The sequence below is a fragment of the Typopeltis vanoorti genome, chromosome 3 (assembly GCF_054136105.1).
Source record: "Typopeltis vanoorti isolate ZY-2024b chromosome 3, IOZ_Tvanoo_1.0, whole genome shotgun sequence".
Taxonomy (NCBI): Eukaryota; Metazoa; Arthropoda; class Arachnida; order Uropygi; family Thelyphonidae; genus Typopeltis; species Typopeltis vanoorti.
In genome coordinates this window covers 111,397,657-111,425,200 of record NC_143551.1, presented here as the reverse complement: position 1 = coordinate 111,425,200, position 27,544 = coordinate 111,397,657, and the positions used below count along the sequence as shown (strand labels likewise).

Sequence of the window (27,544 nt, the reverse complement as noted above, 5' to 3'; positions counted from 1 at the left end):
TAACAGGGTCAAACTTCGCAAACAGTTCGACTAATTTTAAAAAATTGCCGTTATTCCTTTCATATAATTTATCTGATGATCAGTGGAAAGCTAAATTTTGGCTACTGAGGAATTTTATAATTTCAATCAAGCATTCTAAAACACTCATCCAATGTTTCTTTTCCATTTCATACATGCTTTTGAGTTTGACAATCAATAGTAGTTTTGTTTTTTAAATTTTTATCAGTTCCTTCCATTATAAGAAATTTTTCATGTGAGCTAAACTAGTCTCATGTCTATGCAAAGTTGTACTTACATTTCTCCAATCGTTATAACCTTCTACAAGACTACTTAATTCAGTTGGTGCAAAAAGTTTGCAACAAAAGCAAAAAACAGAATTTAAAGTTTCGGAATAAATGAGCCATGTTCTTGGCACGAGCTCTCCGTTTTCCATTTTTCTTTTATAATACGTGTCGCAAAATTTATGACCATATGTATCTCTGGGATATATTATATTTTTCTTTTGAACAGGCCCTATTTCAGTTAAAGAAACTCATAATTTTTCATCAATATTTCCCCATTCACCTGGATCTTCTAAATTTACAGAGGCTTCGTGGTCAACTACAACTAAATCTTCTCCTAACTGTTTTTCACTTAAATCCTGCATCTTGTTATCTTGTTCAACAGTTGTAATAGTACTTTCATTCAAACTGGATGATGGGCACAGTTCGTCAACTCTGATTTCTGATGTATCGAGTTGGTTACAATCTGCATCAGAATATTTTAATATTTTAACAAATTTATTAAGAGCCCCAGTGTGTTTTTAATATCTGCTTCTTTCGCAGCATGATGCTTACGATTTTGTGCACCAGATAACTTGTTTTTAATTTTTGATTCCATTTCTATTTTATATCCACAAGAAATTATTACACAACATGACACAGAGATGAAACAATAGTCCACACTGCGCTACTGTCAATAGCCTATTGAGATGCATACTGTTATAAATCTACTGTTGCTATCCTGTCATTACTGCGACATTGTAAAATTTTATTATTATTTTAACTTTGTATACTTGTAATTTCTATTAATTACTTGTGATGTCTTTTTTCTTTACTTTATACTTTATTCTCCGTTATTCTAATGTAGCTGTGCCACTTTCTCTGTCTCAGAATCTCTGTTGTTTATATTATTATATGCTATATTTACAAGAAAGTCAAATAACATTTATTTACATTACTATGAAATGTACACGAATTTAAACATTAGGGAGATTGCTTTCTCTATCCTTCTATAAAAACTCTTTAGCAAAATTTAGAACTTTTTTTCTTCAACTTTAAAATACTTTCTTTAACACAAAACGTTATCTACTCTCAGTTTACAAATTTTGCTTATTAAACTCCAAGCTTACTCGCAAAGAAGTTACCTAAATCTCTCTGTTAAGTTATCTTTACAAATTTGTTATCAACTTCTAACATGCCAATTGATTCTCTTAAGGACACTTCTTAACCTTATTAAATATTAAACATATATCTTAAAAGTCTTTCTAATACAACTATAAGAGGAATTATATAAAAGTTTTGAACTTACAAAGGCTCTGTATCTCACAATTAGTCAAAGTCTTTCACTAAAATTTCCATGGCAATTCTTTCATCTCAGATCTTCGTCTGGAATTTTGGCTTTGGCTATATCAATTGGGAATGTAACTGGACTCGTACAGTTCTGGAAAAATGTTATTCTCACACAGCAAAAAGAAAAACTTACGAGCAAAGGTACTTAGGGAAATTTGCCTCACCTTTTCTCCTCTACTTGGGTTCACCGAAAATGCCTGGACAACTGCTGTCTCAAATAGCTTGAATTGCTGCCTCTAAGAAACTGAAAATGCCGCCTCCAAGAAAAATGAAACTGTTGTCAACTGTCAATCAGGATCCCACTGGACTGGAAACTTTTCTCTTCTACAGCATTTGGGACTTCTCCTTTCAGCAATTTGAAAGCCTTGTCTGTGGCCCAGAAGTCAGTTCTCTCTAGCGACGTCTCGAACCAAGAAGCTCCTTTCTGGAAGCAGAAAACTCCTCTCTCAACCAACGTCTGGATCTGGGATGCTCTCTGACGATGTATGGAACTGATCAGCTCTGTCTCTCTTTGGCAACGTCTGGGACCGGGCAGCTTTAGCAATGTCTGGAACTGAGCTGCCTCCTCTTTGACAGCATCTGGAACTGGGCAGCTTCTCCTGTCTCTCTGGGACATCTCTGAAACCGGGCCCCCTCTACTTCTGCAGCAATCTCTGGATCCGTGCAGCCCCTTCTGTTTGCTTCAGTCCGTTTTTTATTATACCTCCTCTGAGACCTTGCATGAAGTTTGTCAACCCCCAAAGAATCAGTATGATTCTTTCATCTTAAGTTTCAAGTTAGGCACATCTTTTGTTCTCCTCTGCTTTCTTTTAATTGTAAGTTGCTGGCCATCAGAAAGTTGTTTGAACCTTTCTGACTGACTTAGCAGATGTTTACACTTAGAGCCTGTAAGCCTTTCTCATACAAACAAATTTTAATAACAATCTTTCTAATGCCGCCATGTAAATCTATTGCATACAGCTTCGGCAATATAAACATTGCCTTTGTTTTTAACACTCTAACATATTCTTATTAAAGCAGTATATACAGTCCGCTTCCAGAGTGTTATTACAATAACATCTAAAACAAACTATACAGAGACAAACAAAGTTTATTTTTACAATATTCACATGGGACTTAACCTAAGTAAACAATCGAATGTAATGTGCTTTGGAATATTTAAGCTACAATCGAGTTTTTACAGTACCATATGACTCGTTACGTAGCAACAAATGTTTTGTATGAAAATTCGTTTCTGCGCATAAAAACTGTTCACCGTTTTACTTTAGATTCTGGAGGCAAGCATTTAGCTTGCTCTCGCTGCAAAATTTAAACAGCCAGTAATATACAATTTTTTAAAAATTTTTATTCGGTGTATCCGGCCTTATTTATTTTAATATTGATCATTCTAAGAATTTTTGTTTTTATGATAAAAATGTTTTTTAAAAATGAACTTATGACCCGTGCCCTGGCGCCCCCTTCGTAGCGGCGCCCACATGCACTGCATGCCCGCTTCCACCGGCCCTGCTTTTGAACATCCCAGACTGTATAAAGGTCCTTGTGCCTGCAGTTTGGCATCCTTTGGACAGACTGGTAGATCAGTCAACATCTGCTTTGAAGAACACAAAAATTACATATGTGATTATCTGAATCACAAGTTGGGATTGGCAGACCATACTATGAATACTCCTTTGCATAGGATCAGATGGAGGAAATATCTGTATTACATTAGAAGTTGTTATAGGTCTGAGAGATTATTTTTAGAATCAGCATCAGCCATGAAGCACTCTCCTAATCTCAACAAGCATGGTAGCATTAATTTACAAAACCTGGGAGATCATCATTTTAAGACCTGATAGGTGACTTCTCTAAATTAACTTTGTGGTTATCCAACCAACAGAGGGTGCCATGTAAGGACATTAGTTCTGTTGTCAGTTACAATTTAAATTGTTTTCTTCAATTATGTAGTTTAGTGCAGTATGCCTATCACAGTTATAATTGTGCTCTGATGATACTGGTTAGAAAACCAGTGAAATATTAGTGAGTTTATTTTTTTTTCTTCTCCCTCTTGGTGTTGTTTATGCCATAAAACATCATTATGAACTACAGGTAGGTACTGGAAGGAAGAAAGGAGATACACCTATCAGGAATGAAGTGTGATCAGGAGAGTGAATAATAGATTTCTACTCTAATGGAGTCAAATCATGCAGTGTCATTAGCGGTGCACCCTCTCCTCTCTTATCCTGTCTATTTTTTAAAAATACTGTATTCTTTACACTTGAAACCAATTAGTATATCTGTCTCTGATAGCCAGATAGTGAGTGAGATGAGCGAGATCCTACAATATGAGGCTCCAACATCTTCGCCAAGGTGACAAACTCCAATCCCTTAACATAATAAGTTACCTGCACTTTTTTGTAAACTCACTTTTGTAGTCTCCATAACCCAACTGAACAACTTGCAGATCTCTGTTCTTATCTGATGCCTTGCTTATACTGACTTCTTTGCACTTGCTTAAATCCTAACCAGATGAACACAATTGTTTTTAACCCATAATCATTTCCATGATAATGTGCATTACTCTTATTAACACAGTTACAAAGTATGGTCATTCTTTAGCACAGATTCTCACCCTTCCTCCCATCATATCTAGTTTCTCTCTGTGTTAGGTCTCATACCAGTTAATAACTGCATCAAATTGTAGGATATCCTTCTTATAAAATCTGTTCTTCCTTCAAACTCATTCCACACATCCAAATACTTACATCAAATTGCTTGTCATCATAGCCTTTCTTAATTCATTTCTATCATATCTAGGTAATAAACTATTTTCACTTTGTCACTCTTTACTCTCATTTCTTCCAACAGCCCTTTCACATCCTCTCCCATATTGTATTTATCACCCAGACAAATCACTTGTTCCTACCAAAACTACCAAAGCAGTACAGTAGTTTTTGTATGTATACTTCTGATTATGATAAATATCTGTTTTTTCTGTTTCACTCTTTGTGCTCTTATTTTTTAAATGATGAATCAACTTAAAATTTTGTGAAAGAGGTTATAAAATTTCATTTTTCAATTTTAATTCTTAAAGTAAATCAATGATATTAAAGAAATGTAAAGCTTCTAATTGAATTGAATACTTACCTGTTTTCAATAGAGTTAACAAAGAGATTAATAAACCAATTCAATGAATACTGATACATAGGATCTATATTAGGCAAATCAGTAATGGAGAAAAACAGGATTGAAGAATGCTGAGCAACAGGTTGGTACCCTTGACGAGAAGCATTTATTTTAATTTCTGTTTCATCAGCAATCTTTAAATCAAAGAAAATATTGGCAAACATTTAGAAAGAAAATCTGTTTCATACAATTATAAAACTTAAATTATTTAAATTATTAATTAAAAAGTTGGAAAAATGATTAAAGTTTAGGTGTTTCATATACTCAAATATTTTAAATAAATGAACATGATACATACTTACTATATTAGGTCTTATTTTATGTATAAATTCAATATACATGGAATTATATGTTTTAATCAAAATTGAAAACCGTAATACCTTGTTACTCATTTTTAAGTGTTATGGAATTTAATGATGAAGAAATCAATAAATCAGTAATAAATTGGATTCCATTTTCTGAAAGGATAATGCTGTTACAACTTAAGGGAAACCCCATTAACATAAATATCATCCAAGCTTGTGCACCCACAGCTGACAAAAGTGAAGAAGATGTTGAAGAGTTTTATGAACACCTAAAAGAGATTAAAAACACCTAAAAGAGATTAAAAACCTAACAAAGAAACATGATATAAACATAGTGATGGGTGACTTCAATGCAAAAGTGGGAAGAGGGGGGTGATGGAGAAATTGTTGGCAAACATGGCTTAGGCACCAGAAATGACAGAGGAGATCGCCTAGTCCAGTTCTGTCAGGAAGAAGATCTAACAATAGCAAATACCTGGTTTAAACTTCCACCTAGAAGACTGTACACTTGGAAATCGCCTCAAGATAATTATTATTATTATTATTATTATTATTAAACAAGACCTCATGGAGTCAAAGACTCATCTAGGAGGTCCTTTTATCTCACACACATCTCATCATACCGGGTCTTAAACACATTCAAACTCCCTGCAGACACCACACTCTCAGGCAAGGCATTCCAATCATTCACAACTCTGCACGAAAAAAACCTGCCTCTCACTCCCCTACTCACACCCTCTTTATACAGTTTCCAGGTAGGACCTCTGGTTCTCCCCTGATCTCTCACTATTCTCTGTAGAACTTCTCCACCATTGATCCTATAACAACCCCTTACCAACTTGTAGGTCTCTATCATATCTCCCCTCTTCCTTCTCTCCACTAGACTCTGCAAATTACATCTTTTCAATCTTTCCTCATACTCGACATTCCAGAGGTCAGAGACTACCTTAGTCAGTCGCCTTTGGACCCTTTCCAACATCTCTTCATCCTTCTGAAAACCAGGTGACCAAATCTGGGCACAATAGTCCATGTGTGGCCTAATCAAAGCCTTATACAATGGAACAAGAATCTCCCTACTTCTACACGTCAGTGTCCTCCTCATCATTCCCAGAAGTCTTTGTGTTGTCTTCACAGTTTTGGCGATGTGTCCCCTAAATTTTAGATCCTTATCCACTATCACTCCCAGATCTCTTATTTCCTCTACTTCCAACAATATATTCTCACCAAGCATAAATTCTGCATCCCATCTTTGTTTTCCAAATTTTAAAACCTTACATTTTGCAACATTGAACTCACATCCCCATTTGCTTGCCCAATCACTCAATTTATTCAAGTCTTCTTGCAAGGCCACAACATCTCCACTACTCTTTATGGTTCGTCCCAACTTTGCATCATCTGCAAACAACTGAATATCTCCATCCAAATCTTCGCCAATATCATTAATATACAAGTTAAATAGTAATGGCTGTAAAACTGATCCCTGAGGCACTCCACTAGTGACTTTCCTTTTCCTGGATATTGCACCCCCATACACAACTTGTTGATACCTATCAGATAGCCAGTCTCCAATCCAATGCACTAATCTAATATCTAACCCCATCTGCTCTAGTTTGACTGTCAACTTATCATGAGGTACTCTATCAAAAGCTTTTGCAAAATCCAAGTATATTACTGTGTATCCTTCTCCTCTGTCCAAGGAAGCAGTCACTATATTGTAATAAGTAAGTAGATTACTAAAACACGACCTCCCTTTAGCAAATCCATGCTGTCCATCAAAGATTATACCATTGTTGTCAACCCAACTCTGGATCCTAGTTCTCACAAGCTTCTCCAACAACTTAACCACAACACCTGACACACAGATAGGCCTATAGTTTGATGCTTGAGTTCGATCACCTCCTTTATGAAGTGGCACAATCTTGCCCTCCTTCCACTCTTTAGGGACTTGACCAAGTGCAAGACTCGTATTAAAAAAATATGTCAAGGCAGGTGTCAACTCTCTGGCACATTCCTTCAGAATACGCGGTGATATATTATCAAGTCCCACAGCCTTATTTACATCTAGTTTACTCAACTCCCCAATAACCAACATAACATTGTCAGAAATCAAATTGATTATATACTGATAAATAAAAGATTCCACAGTAGTATAAAGAGCAAAGACTTATCCTGGAGCAGATATCTCATCAGACCAAAATCCCATAGTTGCAGAAGTACGTCTTAGATTAAAATCAGCTAAAAAATCACAAAAGAAGAAAAAGAAAATTGATGTAGAAAAACTGAAAGACCCGTACATAAATAAAAGTGCCAAGACACAGCTTAACCTGCGATTACAACAGATTAACATAGAAGAAAATAAAACTGTGGAATCTCTTTGGAATAGCTTAAAGAATGCCATCATAACAACAAGTATTGAAGAAGTAGGTTATGTGAATAATATAAAACAACAGGAATGGATGACAGATGAGATTCTTTCTCTTATTGATACAAGAAGAATGTACAAAAACAAAGACCTTGCCAGGTATACAGAAACACATAACATCATCAAGAAAAAAATAAAAGAAGCCAAGGAAAATTGGATGAAAACTTTATGTACTGAAATTGAACTGCTTCAGAAGAAACATGATAATTTCAATCTGTATAAGAAAATCAACGAAATTTCTGGAAAACTGAGGAAAAAGCAAATAGTGTCTCTAAGAGACGAAAATGGACAAATAGTTCTAGAAGAAGAGAATAAAGCACAGATTTGGATAAAATATAACAGAACTTTTCAATGATACTAGAGAGAAGCCTATAAATATAAAAGATCACATTCAAGGACCAGCAATCATGAAATGCGAAATAGAGAATGCTATACGAACAAGTAAAACAGGAAAAGCCAGTGGACCAGATGGTGTGCAAACAGAATTTTTAAAATTAATAGAACCAGATAACATCAAACTTCTTGAAAAACTATTTAATAAAATATATGAAAGTGATGAATTTCCATCAGATTGGCTCAAATCTACATTTATCACTGTCCCAAAGAAACCCAAAGCAAATTCCTGTGGTGACTTCCGACTTATTAGTCTAATGAGCCAAACATTAAAAATATTTTTGAAAGTAATTCAGAATCGTATTTATAGAAAAAGTGAAGAAACTCTAAGTGAAACACAATTCGGCTTTTGGAATGGTTTTGGTACAACAGAGGCCCTTTTCTGTACCCAAATATTGATACAAAAATGCATAGAAAAACAGAAATCTGTCTTTATGTGTTTCATAGATTTTGAAAAAGCGTTCGACAAAGTCAGACACACTAACTTAATAGAAGTCCTTCAACAAATAAGGCTAGACGAACAAGACATAAGACTAATAACAAATCTGTATTGGAATCAGTCAGCTACCGTTCAATTAGACAACATTACCACCAGTGATATTAACATCAAAAGAGGAGTGAAACAAGGATGTGTGCTCTCACCACTCCTGTTCAACATATATGCAGAGGTAATTTTTAAAAAAGCATTGGAAGAATGTTCAGAGGGAATCACAATAAATGGAAAGATTGATATGCAGATGACACCGTGCTAATTGCAGATAATATTATGGATCTCCAAAAACTCGTTGACAGAGTATACATAGAAAGCCAAAGAATGGGAATAAATATAAACATCAACAAGACAAAATACATGATCATCAGCAAACATCAAGCCTCATCAATGAAACTGACACTCAATGGGAAAAATATTGATCAAGTGTCAAGATATAAATATCTTGGTTGCTGGCTTAATGAATGGTGGGATCCAGAAATAGATATAAAGACAAGGATTGAAGTTGCACGGCAGTCCTTCATGAAAATGAGAACACTATTCTGCAATAAAGACCTAAACATGGAAGTCAGATGCCGAATGCTGAAATGCCACGTGTGGTCTATTCTGCTCTATGGAGTTGAAACATGGACATTGAAGGCGACAACCATCAAGAAAATCGAAGCCTTTGAGATGTGGCTATACAGAAGAATGCTAAAGATATCACGGACAGAAAAAATTACCAATGAAGATGTCTTAAAATCCATTGGCAAAGCTAAACATCTTGTACAAATAATCAAGAAACAAAAACATCATATCTTGGCCACATCATGAGAAACAGCAAATACCAACTTCTACAAACTATTTTGATGGGAAGAATTGGTGGCAAAGGAACTAGAGGAAGAAAAAGAATATCATGGTTTGACAACATCAAGATGTGGACAGGAAAGAGCAGTGCACAACTGCTCAGATTAGACAAGAGCGCAGTTTGTTCGCCAAGATGGTCGCTGACCTTCGATAGAAGATAGCACAATAAGAAGAAGAAGGAATTTAAAAAAATACGTCCTAGAAAATAAACTTATTTTTATTCATACAGTTATTCATACAGGTTACAGTAACTCGATACAGTTAATTCACCTGAGAAAATAAAGCATGAATGCTGCTGCTCAGCATTCACACTGAACATTTATGGTAATTTGTGACATTTAATTCTACAAATGCTTGGATGCTTTTTTGGAGTACATATCAAAATTATTATTACTGTAATTAGACCCGAATGAAATCAAAACACTCCTCATGAGAGGATCTCAATGTCATATGTGGATGCATGCGCATGAACACACACACACACACACACACACACACACACAATGTTCACTGAACCATCTTAAACTCATTTACCATTTCCACACTCACCCTACTTTCAGACAATGCACTGCACTCAGCAACCACTCTCCATGAAAAGAGCCGATTCCTAATCCCCTGTGCTAATACCATATGTAGCTTTCAGGGATGGCTGCTTGTTTTATCCCTGTTTCCTACCATTCTATGAAAAATTATTTCCACATTAATCTGGTAATTAATGTAGAATTAATCTCTTACCCTTTATCTATCATCATATCCAGCATTTGAGGGTTGACATTGCCTTAATCCATCTTTTCTTGATCCTTTATAGCATATCATCCTACCTTGATGCCCTTAAACCAGAGGAGTAGATCTGTGCATTGTAATCCATATATGGCCTGATTAAGGCTTTATGCAAGGGAACCACAAGGGAATCAGTGTCCTCCTCATTCTTGTCATAATCTATATATTGTAATATCTTCAGCATATCAGCAATGTATTCCCTAAACTAAATTGATTTTAGCACTGGAGATAAAGGCCTTAACAGGTTAAAACAGAGAATTGCTGCTATCACAGACAACTTTGTAGTCTAAGTGGTGACTTTAGGAACTCTGATAGTGATGCTGATGTAAATGTCCAGATATCCAGATTGATAATACTTTACAAATAAATTTTTTTTCCCAATGGAAGGTGTTGAAAAAACTATAATGATTAATGATGCAGTTAAACTTATTAAATTATTGTGCATTCAATTGCTGCAAGTGATCCAAAAAATAGTTTAAATGCAAAGTTGTTCACAGGCCATACATTCAGCATTCCTACAAGCATCCCATTCTACCAACTCACCAGTGGTGTGTTGGTAAATTTTTAACAATTGGTTCGCTTTATGTTTAACAACCGGCTCGCTTTATGAAAATTTTGATTCTTGACAAAGTTCTATTGTATCTTCAGATGTCTTTGTTTCTGCTTCTTCAAATTTGCTCCTTTTAATGTTCAAGAAGTTTCGTTCTATTTCATTTTTTCAACTAACGGTTATCTGCTTTTTCGACCGCAAAACTCTAACCCTGATTAAAATTATTTTAATTATTAAAAAAAAAAAAAAACGAAATAAAAACATATATTAAAGAAAATTTTCCTATATTACCTACAATTTACCTATTATCAATTGAAATCCTGAATAAAAAAATGTAACACTAATATTACCACTCGTAGTCGATGACCAGAGACTGTAGTCATCACAACGAATTTTTGTATTTATCGATAGTGCAACAATGTTGCATTTCCAAGAACTTAATGTTGCAAGTTCTTGGAAATTCGCCAAAAAATAAGGCATTTTTGTTTATTGAAATACCCAGTTCAGGAGTTTTGATAACATGTTTGTGTTTTAATGAATACAGACATTGTTTGGTAAATAAAATCATTTCCAAATTCCCATTTGTAAATTGAGTTTGTGTTTTGTGAATTCTCCTTTATGCATTTATTTTTGATAATAATAACAAAAAAAAAAAAAAATCAGCTAACGCCTTTTTATTCCCGTATACGGGAGTAGGCGAGGCCATTTAGCCCTATCTAACTTTTGGAGACTGAGTGGGCAGTTCAATCTCCACTGGTACCGAATCAGAGACAGATGGCCCAAGGCTATCACTAATTAAGTGGTACGCAGTGAAGAGAGACGGCTCAAATGTGCCGCCATCTCGTGGTCCCTAACCCTAACACAATATATATTTTTTTAATGTCTGAAATAATGTGGGTTCTACGGTCGATTTTCTTGAGTTTACAGGACGAAAAACCCAAGTTTCCGGGAGGAAAAACCTGCTTGCCCATGCCAGAGATCGACTAACTCGGGAACCGGTCGAAAAAAGGCTTAGAAAAATTTCCTCTAGTCGCCGACTAGACTCGAAACCAAGTCTTCCTTCGTGCGGCCAAGCACGGTGGTGTGCAAACGCCACATCCACTGAGCTACACAGGCTCTTTTTTTAAAAATCAGCTAACGTCTTTTTATTCCCGTATACGGGAGTAGGCGAGGCCATTTAGCCCTATCTAACTTTTGGAGACTGAATGGGCAGTTCAATCTCCACTGGTACCGAATCAGAGACAGATGGCCCAAGGCTATCACTAATTGAGCGGTACGTAGTGAAGAGAGATGGCTTAAATGTGCCGCCATCTAATAATAACAATAATAATAATATATGTAAGTGTTTATTATACAATTTCAAAATATTTACGAGAAAAAATATATACCACCATTCATCATCTATCCTTTCATAAAGAATTTTAACACCAGCTCGCCCGACTTAAAAACATTAACAACCGGCTAACTAAATTTGAAAAATTTTAACAACTGGCTCGCACAAGCCGGTGCGAGTAGGTCCCAACACACCACTGCAAGTCATTGCCAGGATTAACATAGCCTTCACACCATTTCTTATTGTATGCATACTCAATTTACAGGAATGACCTTATGTTCTTGCTTCTACAAACATAAAATGGTGAATTTCAACTATGGGGACATAGATGAGAAAAGGAATGGTCAGGGAGGGAAGGAGATGGAATTTAGACACCTGCTGTGAGATAATTACCTAAATCAGCATGCCATGGAGGGGATACAAGGTTAAAGAGTGCTGGATATGATCATGGCATCATAGAACATAACTGTAACCAATCTAGCTATGCTGCCTCCACTTGGGGAAAGTAATTGTGTAGACTTGACCTGGGAGATTGTCAGACATGCAGAATTTACTGTTAGAAAAGAATATATGTGGAATTACAAATCAGATAATTATGACAAGTTGAGGAGTCAGCTTTCAGCAGTACCATAGTATACGAATTTGGAGGGTCTGGAAGTGCAATGGAGGTGGTCAAGGGGGGGGGGATGTTTGAAGAAAGCAGCATCAGCATGTACATCCAGAGTCAGAAGGATAATCAAGCAGGAGTTAGATGGATGAATAGCTTCATTAAGCAGGAGTTGCAGACAAAGGAAAAGCTATTATTATTATTATTATTATTATTACGGGTGAATCCAGGGAGTCCTTAGACTCATCGAGGGAGGCCCTAAACATCATGTCCACACAACTATTCGACATTCTCACAGTATCTATCATACCTTGCCTTGAACTCACTCACCGTCATAGCACCCACAACAGACTCTGGCAGCTTATTCCACTCATTTATAACTCTAAAAGTAAAGAACCCAGCTCTAACACCCTTGCTAACCACACTCTTGCCCAGCTTCCATAGGTGTCCCCTAACCCTGATTAAACCAGTCCTGATCTCAAAAATATCCTCTGAATTAATCCTATAGAAACCCTTTAGCAATTTGAATGTCTCAATCATATCTCCCCTTTTCTGCCTATCAACTAATTTCTGCAACCCACAAATCTTCAACCTGTTCTCATAAGGTTCATTCCATAGACCTGCTATCATTTTGGTCACTCGCCTCTGGATCCTCTCCACCTCCTCCCCATCAAGAAGAAACCTCAGTGACCAAATTTGGGCACAGTAGTCGAGATGAGGTCTTATCAAGGCTCAATACAGAGATACAATAACTTGCTTGTCTCTGCTCGTCAAAGTATTTTTCAATAACCAAGTGAGTTGATGAGCTGATTTAGCCACTTTTGCAATGTGCCCCCTAAACTTCATCTCCCTATCCACCAACACTCCAAAGTCCCTGGCCTCATCAATCTCATGGAGTAGTTCCACCAATGTGGTATACTGCTGCTAATCTTTTCACCCCAAAACATAACCTTACATTTTGTCACATTAAATTGACATCCATTCTCCTTAGCCAAGAACTTCAATCTAATCAAGTCTTCCTGCAAGATTTTGACATCTTCTGCATTCACTATTGCCCTACCTAACTTTGCATAATCAGTGAACAAATGAACTGTTCCTCTTAGATTCTTCCCTATGTCGTTAATGAACAAATTAAAACAGCAGTGGTCCAAGAACAGAACTCTGCGGCACACCACTAGTTAGAGGCCGTCTTTTGGACTCTACTCCTGAACACCGGTGGGTGGTTGATGGGGATATCTCCATCAATGACCCACCTATCCATCTCACCAATCCTATATCCATTCCCATATGTTGTAGTTTATGGATTAGAATTCCATGTGGTATCCTGTCAAATGCCTTTGCCAGGTCCAGCGGTATCACTGTAAACCCATTACCCTTATCCGGTTCAGCCATCACCGTGTTATAAAACTTGAGCAAGTTACTGAGGCATGATCTACCCTTCACAAAGCCATGCTGTCCCCCGTACAGTATCTCATTTTCATCAATCCATTCCTGTATTTTTCCCTTGACTACTTTCTCCAAGACCTTGACAACGCCTCCTGATATGCTGATCAGTCAGTAATTTGCGATAGTAGTCTTTGATCCTCCTTTATGCAGTGGAACTATTTTCCCCCTCTTTCCACACCTTCGGGACTAAACCAGACTTAAGACTCAGATTAAACAACATGGTCAAGGGCACTGATAACTCTTTAGCCGCTTCACTAAAGACCCCATGCCAGTATACCATCCAATCCCACAGATGTGGAGGAATTAAAAAGTTGTGGAGGGATTAGAAAGTTGTGGAGGGATTAGAAAGAAAAGGTGATCAGCATGCACATGAGCAGTACAAGGCATAGGCAAGAAAGGTGACATGTATGGTAAGGAAGGCCAAAGCTAATTATGATAGAATGCTAGCTGATGAGGCCAAAAGAAATCCAAAAGAGTTCTTTCCATATGCAGCAAGTAAAAGAATACTATGGAAGGATGACTTTAAAAAGTGCTGATGGTGGTGAGATAACAGAAACAAGCCAAACAGCTTAATTATTGAGTAGGCATTTCGCAGGGGTATACCATCTAGTTGGTGATATCACAATGCCAGATGTGACAGTGACTGATGGGAGACTAGAGTTTGAAGAAATGGAGGTGCTTAAAATATTACAGAACCTCAATGTGAAAACAGCCATGGGATTAGATGGCATATCAGCCCATATATTACAAGAATGTACAAGGGAATTATCACACCTCTGACTAAGCAGCATAATTTAAGTGTCACACTGGCAAGGTTCCAATGGAGTGGAAGGAGAGCAAAATAATCCCACTGGATAAAGGAAGCTCCAAGACAAATGTAACAAATTATAGGCCAATTGGCATCTCAGGAATTGTTGGGGTTAGGTATTAGAGAAATTGGTAAAGGACAAAATTCAGGACTCGGTGGATAGGAATATGATACTCTTTAAGAGACAGAAGGGTAGATCTTACCTTAGTAATTTGCTTACTTTTTATAATCAAGTGACAATGGAGTTGGATAAGGAAAATGGTTATTCAAAATTGGAAATGGCTGCTTTTAGAAAAGACAAAGTCACAGAATTACAAGATAAAACTAGGATGGTGAGCAATAATTAGTAATATATTATTTCATTCTTGATACAGAATGGAGCAAAGTAGTCATGCACATCAAAGTTTTGCCCTCAGTTGCTTTAGATGAAGATCATAGGCTTCTTATAGCTACTTTTAATGTGTTTAGCTTCCATATACACCAAGAAAAAAAAGAAAAAGAGAGAAGCTATGGACATTGAAACCGTTTGAAGTAAAGCAAGAATCTGAGTCTTAAATTAGGTCCAAGACTCATGAGTTAACTACAGATAATACAGATGCGAAATGTGAAAAATTTTAAGTTGCAATGGTAGGGACAGCAGAAGAAGTATGGGGAAAGACAAGTGGAAGCAGAAAAGAAATACACTGGTGGAATGAGAAAGTTAAAGAAACAGTCAAGTTGAAAATTAAAACTTTTTGGGAAGTTTAAGACGACTAGATCAAATGATGATAGACTTCTTTATAATCAAAGAAAGAGCCATGCAAAATAAATAAATAATTAAAGAGGAAAAGATATAAAGTTGGATTGAATTTACACATAATTTGGAAGAATGTATTAATTGGAACAAAAATGTTATATTGATTAATGAATAGAAGAAGAAGAAATGAGGAGCCAGGTTTCTTAATAAATATCAATAAAATCACCAATGTTGACCTCTTTGCACGTGACTATCCTTGTTATCCAGGTAATTTCGGTTTGTGCTTTCACTGAGTATGTAGCATTAAATTGCCTTTGATAATGCTAAATTAAGCTACTCAAATGTCAGCTGTAAATAATTAATTTTATCTAGTAAATTATTTATTTGCATACATAGTTTTCTGTACCAGAAACTTTGACACGAATAGTAGCAACAGCTATGAAAATTTAAACATGACAAAAGATCACTACTTATATTCTACATCTACAAAATGCATATGATAAGGCATTCTTATTTTTCTTTCATTGCAGAAAACCTTACCCTAGCTGAATCGATTAATATTTTCGTCAGAGTTTGATGACTCAAACGCTTCATTCTTGTTTTCAAGCTGTTTCATTTTTTCTTGAACAATTATTGTATATTTGAGTACAGTTGACTTGTAAAACCTACTCAAACTTTCATTCTTTTAAAACTTTCTTACATATTGTTATTTTCAATGTGATAATGATTTTTATCATAGTTAAAAATAAGTGATAATCACTTCCAATTTCAAATCCTCTGTATGCTCTTGTTTCCTGAACCAGCAAGAAGAGAGTGTTATTGACAATAGCATAGTCAATGAGGTTTGTCTTATTTTTTTATGTCTTCTCTACATGTGAACTCATACATCTCTTTTTGTTGGAACATGGTGTTAGTAATGATTAATCCATGTCTTGAACAGAAATCCAGCAGGTACCTAGTATTATTATTAGCCTTGCCCTTTTCTCCATATTCTACATCTGGGATTCATTTCCTATTGTGCTATTTAGATCTTCAACAAAGACCAGCTTTTCTGTGTTCTTTATGTCAGCTGCTTTCTGTAATGACTCGAAAAATTCCTGTTTCTTCTTTAGGAGAACCTTCTGCTTTTCCATTTCCACATTCTGAAGTTTTCCTGCATAATTCTACCAGAAATTGCTTTACTCTCATGGAATTTATATTGATGTTTGGTGTTGAATGCCATTGCCACTCTTCCTTTCCTTGATCCCAGTTGTCTGAAAGTAAAATCCCATGTTTATTATTTAGCAGGATCTCACCTGTTTTAATTATATTTGTCTCAGCAAAAGCAACAACAATTATGTTTAAATGTGGTACTTCTCTAGTTCTGCTGGTTGCACATCTTTTCCATTGATACTTTGTAAACTGGTTATGCCTATCTTCAATTCTGCTGATTATTAGTGACAAGTAATGCAACATTCCCTCCCACAAGGAGAAATCATGAAGCCTGTTAGTGAAAGCCCTCTCACAGTCTAAAGCAGGTAAAGGCACTCAAAAGAAATAAGCACTTAAAACATCAGTTCTGGAGGAATCCACTCTTTGGATCCATTTAAAATATTAATATCCTCTGGAAATGTGGAAAATTTCATGAACCACATTCTGAGCAGCACACTTTGATATAACCTATAAATTAGCATACCTTGAACAACAGGATGAAGAATGGAATGGAATGAAGTCATGTCAAACTGCAAAAAAGGTACTTTAATCTACACATCAGCACCCAAATCTGGTAGTAGTGTGATCAGAGTCCTAGTTAACAAAAGGATCTATGGTTACCTCTCATCTAGCTTTTTTTAAAAATATTACTCTCTCACACAAGTGGCAGCAAGGCCTATAACAAACAAATGCTGTTAGTGGGCAGGAATCAAGAGCAGAGTAATCTGTAATTTCATTTTAAACAGTTGAAGGTTGTAGTCATTCATGAGGAAGCTGTTTCACAGAACACATGGATGGAATGAAAGATAAGTCTCAACACTTTTAAACCTAAAACAAGAATAGCAAATAAATATTATTGGAATGAACTGACTGTTCCTACCATACAAACCCAGTTTAAAAGAGGCATTACAAATTAAACTAATGGACAGTCCAATGCCTGAAGAAACATCCCAGAGCTTCACTTATAATGCACAATTTCATCCATGAAGTAGCAGCAAAAACGTATGCTACTACTTCAAAAAGTTAGGAAAAAAGCAGAAAAAAAGTTTTTGTTTTAGATATGGTTTCCAGATATGGAACATCACTACTCAATGCATGGTTAATATCATCATTAGTTTTGGGACGACATACCTATGATCAATATTAGAATATGCATGGCAATATCACATTTCTAATATTGCCATTTGTGAAGAAAGCCAGCACAGATCTCTAATGGAAACAAAAGTCAAATGAGGTGGTTGTGGCACCTAGTTAGACAAATATCCTCACCAACATTCAGTATCCTTACTCTCCACAGTCCATCAGTTGGGCTGTGAGAGAGGAAAAGGAAAAAAGAAAAGGAAGGCCAAGAAAACAGTTTTGACAATACATAAATAAAATTCTTTTCAAAGATGGGACTCATAAACCATCTGATATTTACCAATTGGTACATAACAGAGCAATTTAGCTCATCTTCATTTATTATTATTATTATTATTACGCGACACCTCCAGGGAGTCCGAAGACTCGTTGAGGGAGGACACCTACTCTACATCTCTCCGTCTCCATCATCATCTACACCAGCGCCATCTACTATCTACCACCACAACCACCACTAGTATTTTCACAGAAAATCACAAACATCCATGCCCATGGTGGGATTATTCAAACCCACAGTCTTTTGGCTGGAGAGCAGATACACTAATCACTCAGCCAACTAGGCCAGCGTGATTAGCGTATAATAGACTTTACTTTTATGTGATGTTGTTATATGCATACTTCTGTATACATTTCCTATTTCATACTTCAATAAACTATCATGGTGATGAAAACATTTATTGCTTTACCTTTCTATTGTTCAACAAAACATTGTCAGTGTACTTTGCAAACCTTATAGTGCAAGAGCAATGAGAAACGAAGATGTTCTAACATCTGCATTATGTATAATTCACAGTATATGTGGTAATGTTATAATCAGGGAACCATTACATATGCACAACTCACCTTTTGCTTTTGAGATATGTCATCCACTAGTATTTTAGAAGAATCTAAGACTTGGGTAGCTGCCTCATTTTCTAATATATCACCTTCAGAACTTGACAGAGTTAAAAGAATTCTATCCTCTAACTCTTCTAGTGCTTTCTTATTTGCTGCTGACTGGACAATTAACTGTTGTCGTTCAGCTTCTAAATCTGGCCTAATAAAAAAGGTTCATTTGAAAAAGATTTATTATTTAGTAAAATGCAGCTTGTGCAAACAATAATTAATGTATTATATGATAGAAGATATTTTTTTCTTCTATAATTAAGATATTTCTGTATTCTTTACCTTTCTTGAGCAACTACAATTCCCAGCAACTGGTCTTCCAAACCTTCTGGTGTTATCATAAAGTTCAAGAGGGAGACTTTTGTTGCAAGTTCTGGTAAATAGTGAGGATTGCGTAGTTTAGTTGTAATATAAAAACGAAAATCTTTACTGAATGGTACTGCAGTATCACCTAACTGGACCACTTCCACACCACCTGAAATAAGGAATAAATTGTAAATAATTTTTTGCTGTATGTAATATTTTATTATACAGGAATTAGTGTCTAAATGTTTTTCTTTATTTCATGAAGCTGGGAGTAATGAAAAGCCTGAAACTTTATCAAACAAAAGATATATGTGCAATTAGGGTGGATGTAGGTGGGTGTGTATGTGTGCAGGCACCCATGAGGTGAGTGAATGTGAAAATTACTAAAAATGTGGAATCTAGCCAGAAGGTGCTACAAAGTGCTAGTCACGTAGTGAGAAGGCTACTGAAAAAAAAAGTGATTTTTTCAAATTATTGTAGTTTTTGTTTTATAGGTGTGTGATAGACTAAGTTATTCAGATTTAAGAAAAAACAGTTATCATTTCTCTTTATAAAGCCTTGTAAAGGGGATGAGGAAACAGTGGAGAGGACACGGAGGTTAGTGGGTCTATGGAATACTCACTATGAGGATAGATTGAAGCTCTGTGAGTTGCAAAAGTTGATAGGTGAAAAAGAGGGAATATGATAAAAACATTGAAGTTACTTTAAAGAATTTACAGGATTCATTCAGAGGAAATATTTCAGCAACCAGTTATAGGGGGAAGAACAAGAAGTCATCCCTGGAAATTGAGAAAGAGTGAGGCTAGTAAGGGCGTGTAGACTAGCTTTTTGACTAGGAGAGTGGGAAATGAGTAATGATTTTTAGGTATGAGGACGTAATGGAGACGATCCGTGATCTGTGATTCGTGATGAGTGATCTGTGGAATGTTCTCTATGAGGATAGATTGAGAGTTTGTAGTTGCAAAAAAGTGGTTGATAAGTGAAAAAGAGGAGATATGATAGAAACATTTAAGTTACTTAAAAGGTTTTTAGTATTCATTTGGAGGAAATATTTCAGCAATTGGATATCAAGAGGCAGAACAAAAGGTCATCTGGAAATTAAGCAAGAGTGTAGTTAGTAACAGCATGAGGACTAGATTTTTCAGTAGGAGAGTAGTTAATGAATGAATGGATTGACAGAGTCAGTTATATGTGTGCTTTGTCTGTTGATGGGGTTCAAGAAGAGTTACAATAGATACTGTGTGGATAGTTTGGGTCTCCCATGACATGTCTTCAGACTCCATGAAGGTGTTCATGAGAAATGAGAGAAATGGCCAAATTTCTTAATTGAATCCTGAAAAATCCCAGAGAGTTTTGTAAAAAATGTGGCAAGCAGAAGGAAGAATAATTATGGTAAAATGATGTTAATGGATTAAAACGGTTGCAGAAAACATAGTTAAGGTATTCAGTGAACAATTTATAAGGATGTTTCATCCTCATCATGGTGAAATCACAATAAACTCAAGTGTAGAGGAAATAGGAGAGGCTGTCTTGATTGTGAGTGAGCAGGAGGTATATGAGAAAATAAATAAGTTAATGTCAATAAGGCAATAGAATTTGATGACATATCACATGTCTTAAGAAGAATGTGGCAGGAAATTTGAGTTGTGCTAAAGAAAATGTGTTTTAAATCAGCATATTGTGTGGCTTTTGTTGCAAATTGTGTTGCATTTATCAGTGATGCAAGTGTCCTTCAGTAGTGCTTTTGGAGTTTAGTTGTTGTGTATATTGTGTTTATTTTTTGTTTATTCTTACTGAGAGAGAGAGAGAGAGGTGGTTGAAGTTGTAAGCATTCTGCAGTAGAAGAGAAGAAAAAGATAAGTTTTTTGTTATTTAGTATATTTTTGTTATTTAATATAGTACACTTTATACTTAAGTAGAGTTTATTCGTATAGCATCACATATAATATTGTATAAATATAGCTAATAGTAAAGCGTTTAGTATATAGTTATAATAATTCCTAGTACTCGGCACAATTCGAATAATGGCAGCAGCTGCAGCCCAAATAGTGTGTCACCAAGTCCTTCCCCATTTAAGGACTACATTTTGCATGGCATACTACAGGATTTTGTGGTATGCAGTGCATATGGTATGTATGCATCCCAGCAGTTGGGTATGTGGCAGGTAAGAGATTGGGGAGTATACATACCTATGCAGAAAATGTGAGAAATGGCAAGAACTTTGTGAGTAGAGATTACCGTAACTGATCTCGGCAGCATTACATCAGAGGAGAGAGAATATCGAACAAGGGAGACAAGTAGTGTGATAGAGGGAGAGAATAACGAGAAAATATAAATGAAAAAATAACAGTGGGGAGTGTGGAAAGTTTGAATAATTGTGAAGTTTTCGGAGATGGTCTTAACTGGAAGAAGATGAATTGCAAGCAAGAGTGAGTAGCTTGCAAAGAGAGAAATAGATGAACTGAAAGAGGTGGAATGTCTTGGGAATGAGTTGAGAAGTGTGAAAGATGACATTACGAAAATGGAAGAGATGAATGTAAGGTGAATCAGAGTAGGAGTGAGAGAGAGTTATGGGAATGATAGAAACGGAGGGAATAGAACCAGTAGAAGAGAGTTATGGGAATGATAGAAGAGGAGAAAATAGAAACCGTAGAAGAGAGAGAATGAGAGAGAATTATGGCAATGATAGAAGAGGAGAGAGAATAGAAACAGCAGGAGAGAAAGAATGAGAAGAATGCAAGGGTATGCTGCAATCAGGGTGGAGAGATGCCAAGACGGCAGGTAAGTAGGTGAACACGGAGAGAAAGTATTAGATGAAAGAGAGAGAGAGAGAGAGTGAGTGAGGGATGCAGGTGAGCATTCAAGGAATAGAGTGACAAGATGTGTGATGTACGGAGACTAAATAAGATGCCAGAGGAGTGTTTGCCTGGAGAAATGATAGACAATATGGCTATGGCAATTAAGTGGAAGTGAAATGGCGGATGAGATGATTGCAATGGTGGATGAGATGATTGCAATGGTGGATGCAAATGACTTGAGAGGCAGTGTAAATTGGGTGGCGAGAGATCTAAGATTGATGCTTGAGGTTGTACAGAAGAAAACTCAGAGAGGGAAGATAGTTTGCATGTTGCCCAAGTATGATAATGACGAGCTGAGCAGAAGAGTATTAATAATGAATAGCATAATAGCCAAAATGGGTCAAACTAGAGGTTTGGAATATGTGGATGCTTGGAAGGCATTTGAGAACAGAAAGGAACTGTATGCAAGGGACTGCTTGCATTTAAATGAGGAAGGATGGGCATCTAGAGAGATTGTTGTTCCCTGACTGAGTCGGTGTGTCAATACAGAGAAACTAGAAGTACCAGGATAGATGGTAGCAGGAGTGGCCTCTTGTGGAAATAGGTGCTTGGGTGAAGGGGGAATACATTAGGTAAGGCTAAGTGCAGTGGAGTCAGGAGTGGATAAGGATAGGTATAGAAACAGGGACATTTTTATGCTTTATACTAATGCCAGGAGTATCCAGCATAAAGGAGAAGAATTGGTGGCATGGATAGCATCAATCTCTCCAAAGATTATTGACATCACCTTCCTTAAATCATTAAGACATGGTTTAAGGAAGGTGATATAATATACTAACTGGAACAGAAATAGCAGGGTACAGAATTTTTCAACAGGATAGGAAGGGAAAACGTGATGGTGGAGTACTGCTTATGATAATTAATGATTTATGTTGTCTCAAAGTGGAGACATTGGAAGGCATTGACAGTGATGGTTTTGAAAGCAAGTGGTGTGAGGTAGAGGTAGGCAAGAGAGAATATTTAGTGGAGTGTTGCTACAAGCCAAGGAACACAGAGGGTGAGAAGCAGTAGATGTTTAGACAGTTGAGCTTCGCAAGTGCAAGAAGAATGATTGTTATGGGAGATTTTAACTACAGCGGTATAAGCTGGGAAGAGGAAATGCATGTAGTAATAAGGGATTAGAATTTCTAGAATTCTTGAGGGACAAATATTTAGGCAACATGTAATTGAGAGAACAAGAGGTTCAAGAGTTTTGGATTCGGTCATAGCACCAGAAGAGCTGATAATAACTAAGATGACATCTCTCCTACCAGTTGGAGAGAGAGAGAGAGAGAGAGAGTGACCATGTGGTTTTGACTTGGAAGATGAATAGACATGCAGGAGTATCAAAGAAAAGGGAATGTATGTGGAATTATAAGGTGAGTGATTATAATAGTCTTAGATATCAACTTTGGACAGTTAAATGGAGGGAGGAGTTGGAAGGGGGGGGGATATCATTAGTGCTTGGGAAATTGTGAAGGAATATTTGTTAGCAGAAATAGTAAGCTGTATTCCACATGTAAAGTGGATGACAAAAAACAATATCAAACAGGAACTTCAGGTGAAAAATGTTATGTATGAGATATAAGGAGAGGGTGGAGAGAAGATGCATGAAAAATATGACTAAGTCCAGGAGAGGTACTAGTATGGTAAGAAAGGCAGAACTGGAATATGAGAAGAGATTGGCCGAAAAATCCAAAGAAAATCTGGAATTTTTTAGCTACGTTGCCAGCAGGAGGAGAAATGATTGTGGAAGAATGATATTATTGGATAAAAATGGGAACAGAGTGACTGATCCAGAGGACATAGTGGAGTTGTTCAATGAACACTTGAGTATTTCATCCTGGAGAAGGAGGTTTTAATACTAGAAGGATACGGCAGGTTCAAGGTTTTAAAAGTGCAACAGGAGATTGCATTTTTCCGTTTTTAGAATACTGAGTACTCTAGATGTCAACAAAGCTGTGGGGACTGGATGGAATTTTACCACAGGTTTTGAGAGTATGTAATAAAGAACTGACAGCTGCTTTGACATGGCTTTTCAATGAAAGTCTGGCTATGGGGAAAGGTACCTAAGGAAGATAAGATAGTACCATTGCATAAGGGTGGTAGCAGACTTTTTGCAAGCAGGATTTTGCAAAGGCATTTGACAGGGTACCACATGATAAACTGATACTTAAGTTGCAGCACATGGGTTTAGATATCAGGTAAGTCAACTGGATTCAGGATTGGCTATATGATAGGTATCAGAGAGTGGTGTATGGTGGGGCAATATCAAGGAGACAGAAGGGTTATAAGTGGGGTTCCACAGGGCTTAGTACTGGGACCTGTATTGTTTAACCTTTATATCAATGACATTGTCAGTGGATTGCAGGGGGATATTCTGTTGTTTGCAGATGATGTGAAGCTGGGAAGGGTTATTAGTAATAGTACAGATCTGGCGGCCTTGCAAGAGGATTTGAATAAACTACACAGATGAGCAAATGAATGGGGATGTTGGTTTAATGCAGCAAAATGTAAAGTCTTGAAGTTTCGGATACATTGAAGGGAGGCTGCCACTTGATTGGAGGAGCCGTACTAGTGGAAGTAGGGGAGAGAAGAGATTTGGGGGTGATGATTGGTAGAAAACTGAAATTCAGGAGGCATATTGCAACAGTGGTGAAGGTAATCCAGAGGATTGCTGCAATACTGAGAAGGAGGCTAACCTGCAGCAATAGAAGAGTTATCATTCCATTGTATAAGACCCTGATCAGACCACACTTAGACTATTGTTCTCAAATTTTGTCCCCAGAATTTGAAAGGGATAAACTAACCGTGGAAAGGGTGCAGAGGCGAATAACAAAGATGGTTTTTCAGGACTGTACAATGTTAATTATGAGGATCGGCTGAGGGAATGTGGACTGCAGAGTTTGGTGAATAGAAGGAGGACAGGTGATATGATCGAAACTTTTAAACTGTTGAGAGGCAGTTACAGAGTGGACACTGGGGAGTTCTTTGTGGTGAAACAGGGGGAAGCAGCGAGGATAAGGAGCAATCCCTGGAGGTTACGAAAGGAAACTGTGAGCAAGAGGGTGAGGGGTGGTTTCTTTGTGTGGAGAATGGTTAAACCATGGAATCCATTGCCTGATAGAGTGGTGAGAGCACGAATAGTCAGTGAGTTCAAGGAGTGGTATGATAGATTTTGTGTTTTCTAGGAAGGACCTCCCACAATGAGTCTTTTGACTCTATGGAGGCCTGGATCTTAATAATAATAATAATGATGGTAATGTTCCAGGGAACTGGCATTGGCATGTCTGTTTAATAACAGTGTTACTACAGCACAGTTAATAAACTAGTGGAAAGAAGATAAAATCAATCAATTGCATAAAAGTGGTTATAACATTTCTATTTCTAACATTGCTATGGCTAAAATTAAGCTAATCTGTAAATCTGGAGTTGTTAAGGTATTGAAGAAATTAATGAGGAGTAGAATACAGAAATGGATTGATCTGTATTCTGTTGACTTTTCATCAGGATATAAATGTTGAAATAGGTAATTTCAAAAAAATAATAAATAATTAAATAACAAATAACAGCTGTAGGATTCATCAGCTTGTTTTTTTTTTTTTTAAGTTGAAGCTAGTCAGAAGTAGAGAATATCCTAAAACTGATAATAGCAAAAACATTATAATTCTTTTTATTAATGGGAGAAAATATGTTTCCTAAAAATAAAACAAAAATGGCTAAGACTGGAAGGCTTATTTAAACTATGATTAGCAGTTATAAGAACACTGAATCAAAATCTAAAGGATCTGTATTATGAAGAGTATTTTCCACTGCTTAAATGATGAGTTTTATTCAAGTAACCCACAGATTATATTCCATGACTTCATTGAAAATGTACATCGAACTGCCAGTGTAACAACCATGTTATGTGATGAGTACAAAATTTAGCAGTTTTGTGAGCTAATAGGCTCACATCATCAGGAGATTAAGGATGTTATGCAAAAGGTTTAAAGACTAGAATGGCAAAAATATAATGGATTCAAAAATTAAACTAAACATTGTACATGTGAATTAATGGAGTACTAGAATGAAGTTAATGAATGAAGATCAAAGCTGGTATTCCGTTGATGATTTGATGTAAAAAGTGCTCACTCTGCTTTACATAATTTCAAGGTTTATACAGACTGGATTTGCTAGGCTTCCCCAAGAAACTGAGAGTCTAGAAAATTACTCATCTTTTAGCACTGGCATTGTTTGTTAGCCAAACAGGACATTCCAGAGTGATCTGCATGCCAGAACATGTCAAAGTTATTACAAAGAAATGACAATACAAGTTCAGATCAGCCTTTCACAGAATCAACATCAACCACTCAATAATCTGGCGAAAATCAGATATTAGAAAAATTAAAAATGGAAATTAAGATTAACATGAAATAATAATAATCATCATAATAATTATTATGATGATTATTATTCAGGCCTCCATGGAGTCAAGAGACTCATCGCGATAGATCCTTCCTAGGAAACACATAGTCTATCATACCACTCCTTGAACTTATTGACTGTTCTTTCTCTCACCACTTTATCAGGCAATGCATTCTACAGTTTAACCACCCTCCATGCAAAGAAACCACGCCTCACCCTCTTGCTCACAGCTTCCTTTCATACTTTCCAGGGATGGCCGTCTTGTCATTGCTCCTTACTGCTGCTCCACCAAGTGAAAGAACTTCCCAGTGTCCACTCTGTAACTGCCTCTCAACAGTTTAAAAGTTTCGATCATATCACCTGTCCTCCTTCTATTCACCAAACTCTGCAGTCCACATTCCCTCAGCCGATCCTCATAATTAACATTGTACAGTCCTGAAAAACCATCTTTGTTATTCGCCTCTGCACTCTTTCCACAGTTAATTTATCCCTTTCAAATTCTGGGGACAAAATTTGAGAACAATAGTCTAAGTGTGGTCTGATCAGGGTCTTATACAATGGAATGATAACTCTTCTATGGCTGCAGGTCAGCCTCCTTCTCAGTATTGCAGCAATCCTCTGGGTTACCTTCACCACCTTTGCATTATGCCCCCTGAATTTCAGCTTTCTATCAATCATCACCCCCAGATCTCTTGTTTCCCTACGGCTCCTCCAATCACGTATGCAGCTTCCCTTCGATGTATCCCAAAACTTCAAGACTTTACATTTTGCTGCATTAAACCAACATCCCCATTCATTTGCTCATCTGTGTAGTTTATTCAAATCCCCTTGCAGGGTGCCAGATCTGTACTATTACTAATAACCCTTCCCAGCTTCACATCATCTGAAAACAATTGAATATCCCCTTGCAATCCCTTGACAATGTCATTGATATAATGGTTAAACAATACAGGTCCTAGTACTGAATCCTGTGGAACTCTCACTTTCTGCTTCCTTGATATTGCTCCACCATACACAACTCGCTGATACCTATCAGACAGCCAATCCTGAATTCAGTTGACTAATCTGACATTTAAACCCATGTGCTGTAACTTAATTATCAGCTTACCATGTCAAATGCCTTTGCAAAATCCAAAAAAATGGTAGCGTATGTAAACGGTAAGGTGTTGGAGAAATTAGTGAGTGATTATATACAGTGTTGGGCAGATAAGGGTTATTTTATCTGTGAGAATCAACATTGATTTGTTAAGGCCTTAACAACTACTGATGACACATAAACTGGCCTAT

The 27,544-nt window shown here is 36.6% G+C and overlaps 1 protein-coding gene across 1 annotated transcript in view; it reads right to left on the bottom strand.

Annotated features, from left to right (window-relative positions):
* Window positions 1-27,544, bottom strand: part of LOC150108468 (dynein axonemal heavy chain 7-like) — a 990,001-nt gene that overhangs the window by 333,112 nt on the left and 629,345 nt on the right. The window contains exons 28-30 of the mRNA XM_090390473.1: window positions 18,990-19,182; window positions 18,666-18,858; window positions 4,737-4,909 (exon numbers count right to left, since the gene is read on the bottom strand). Coding sequence (XP_090246599.1) covers window positions 4,737-4,909; window positions 18,666-18,858; window positions 18,990-19,182 — 559 coding nt within the window. The remainder of the gene's footprint in view (window positions 1-4,736; window positions 4,910-18,665; window positions 18,859-18,989; window positions 19,183-27,544) is intronic.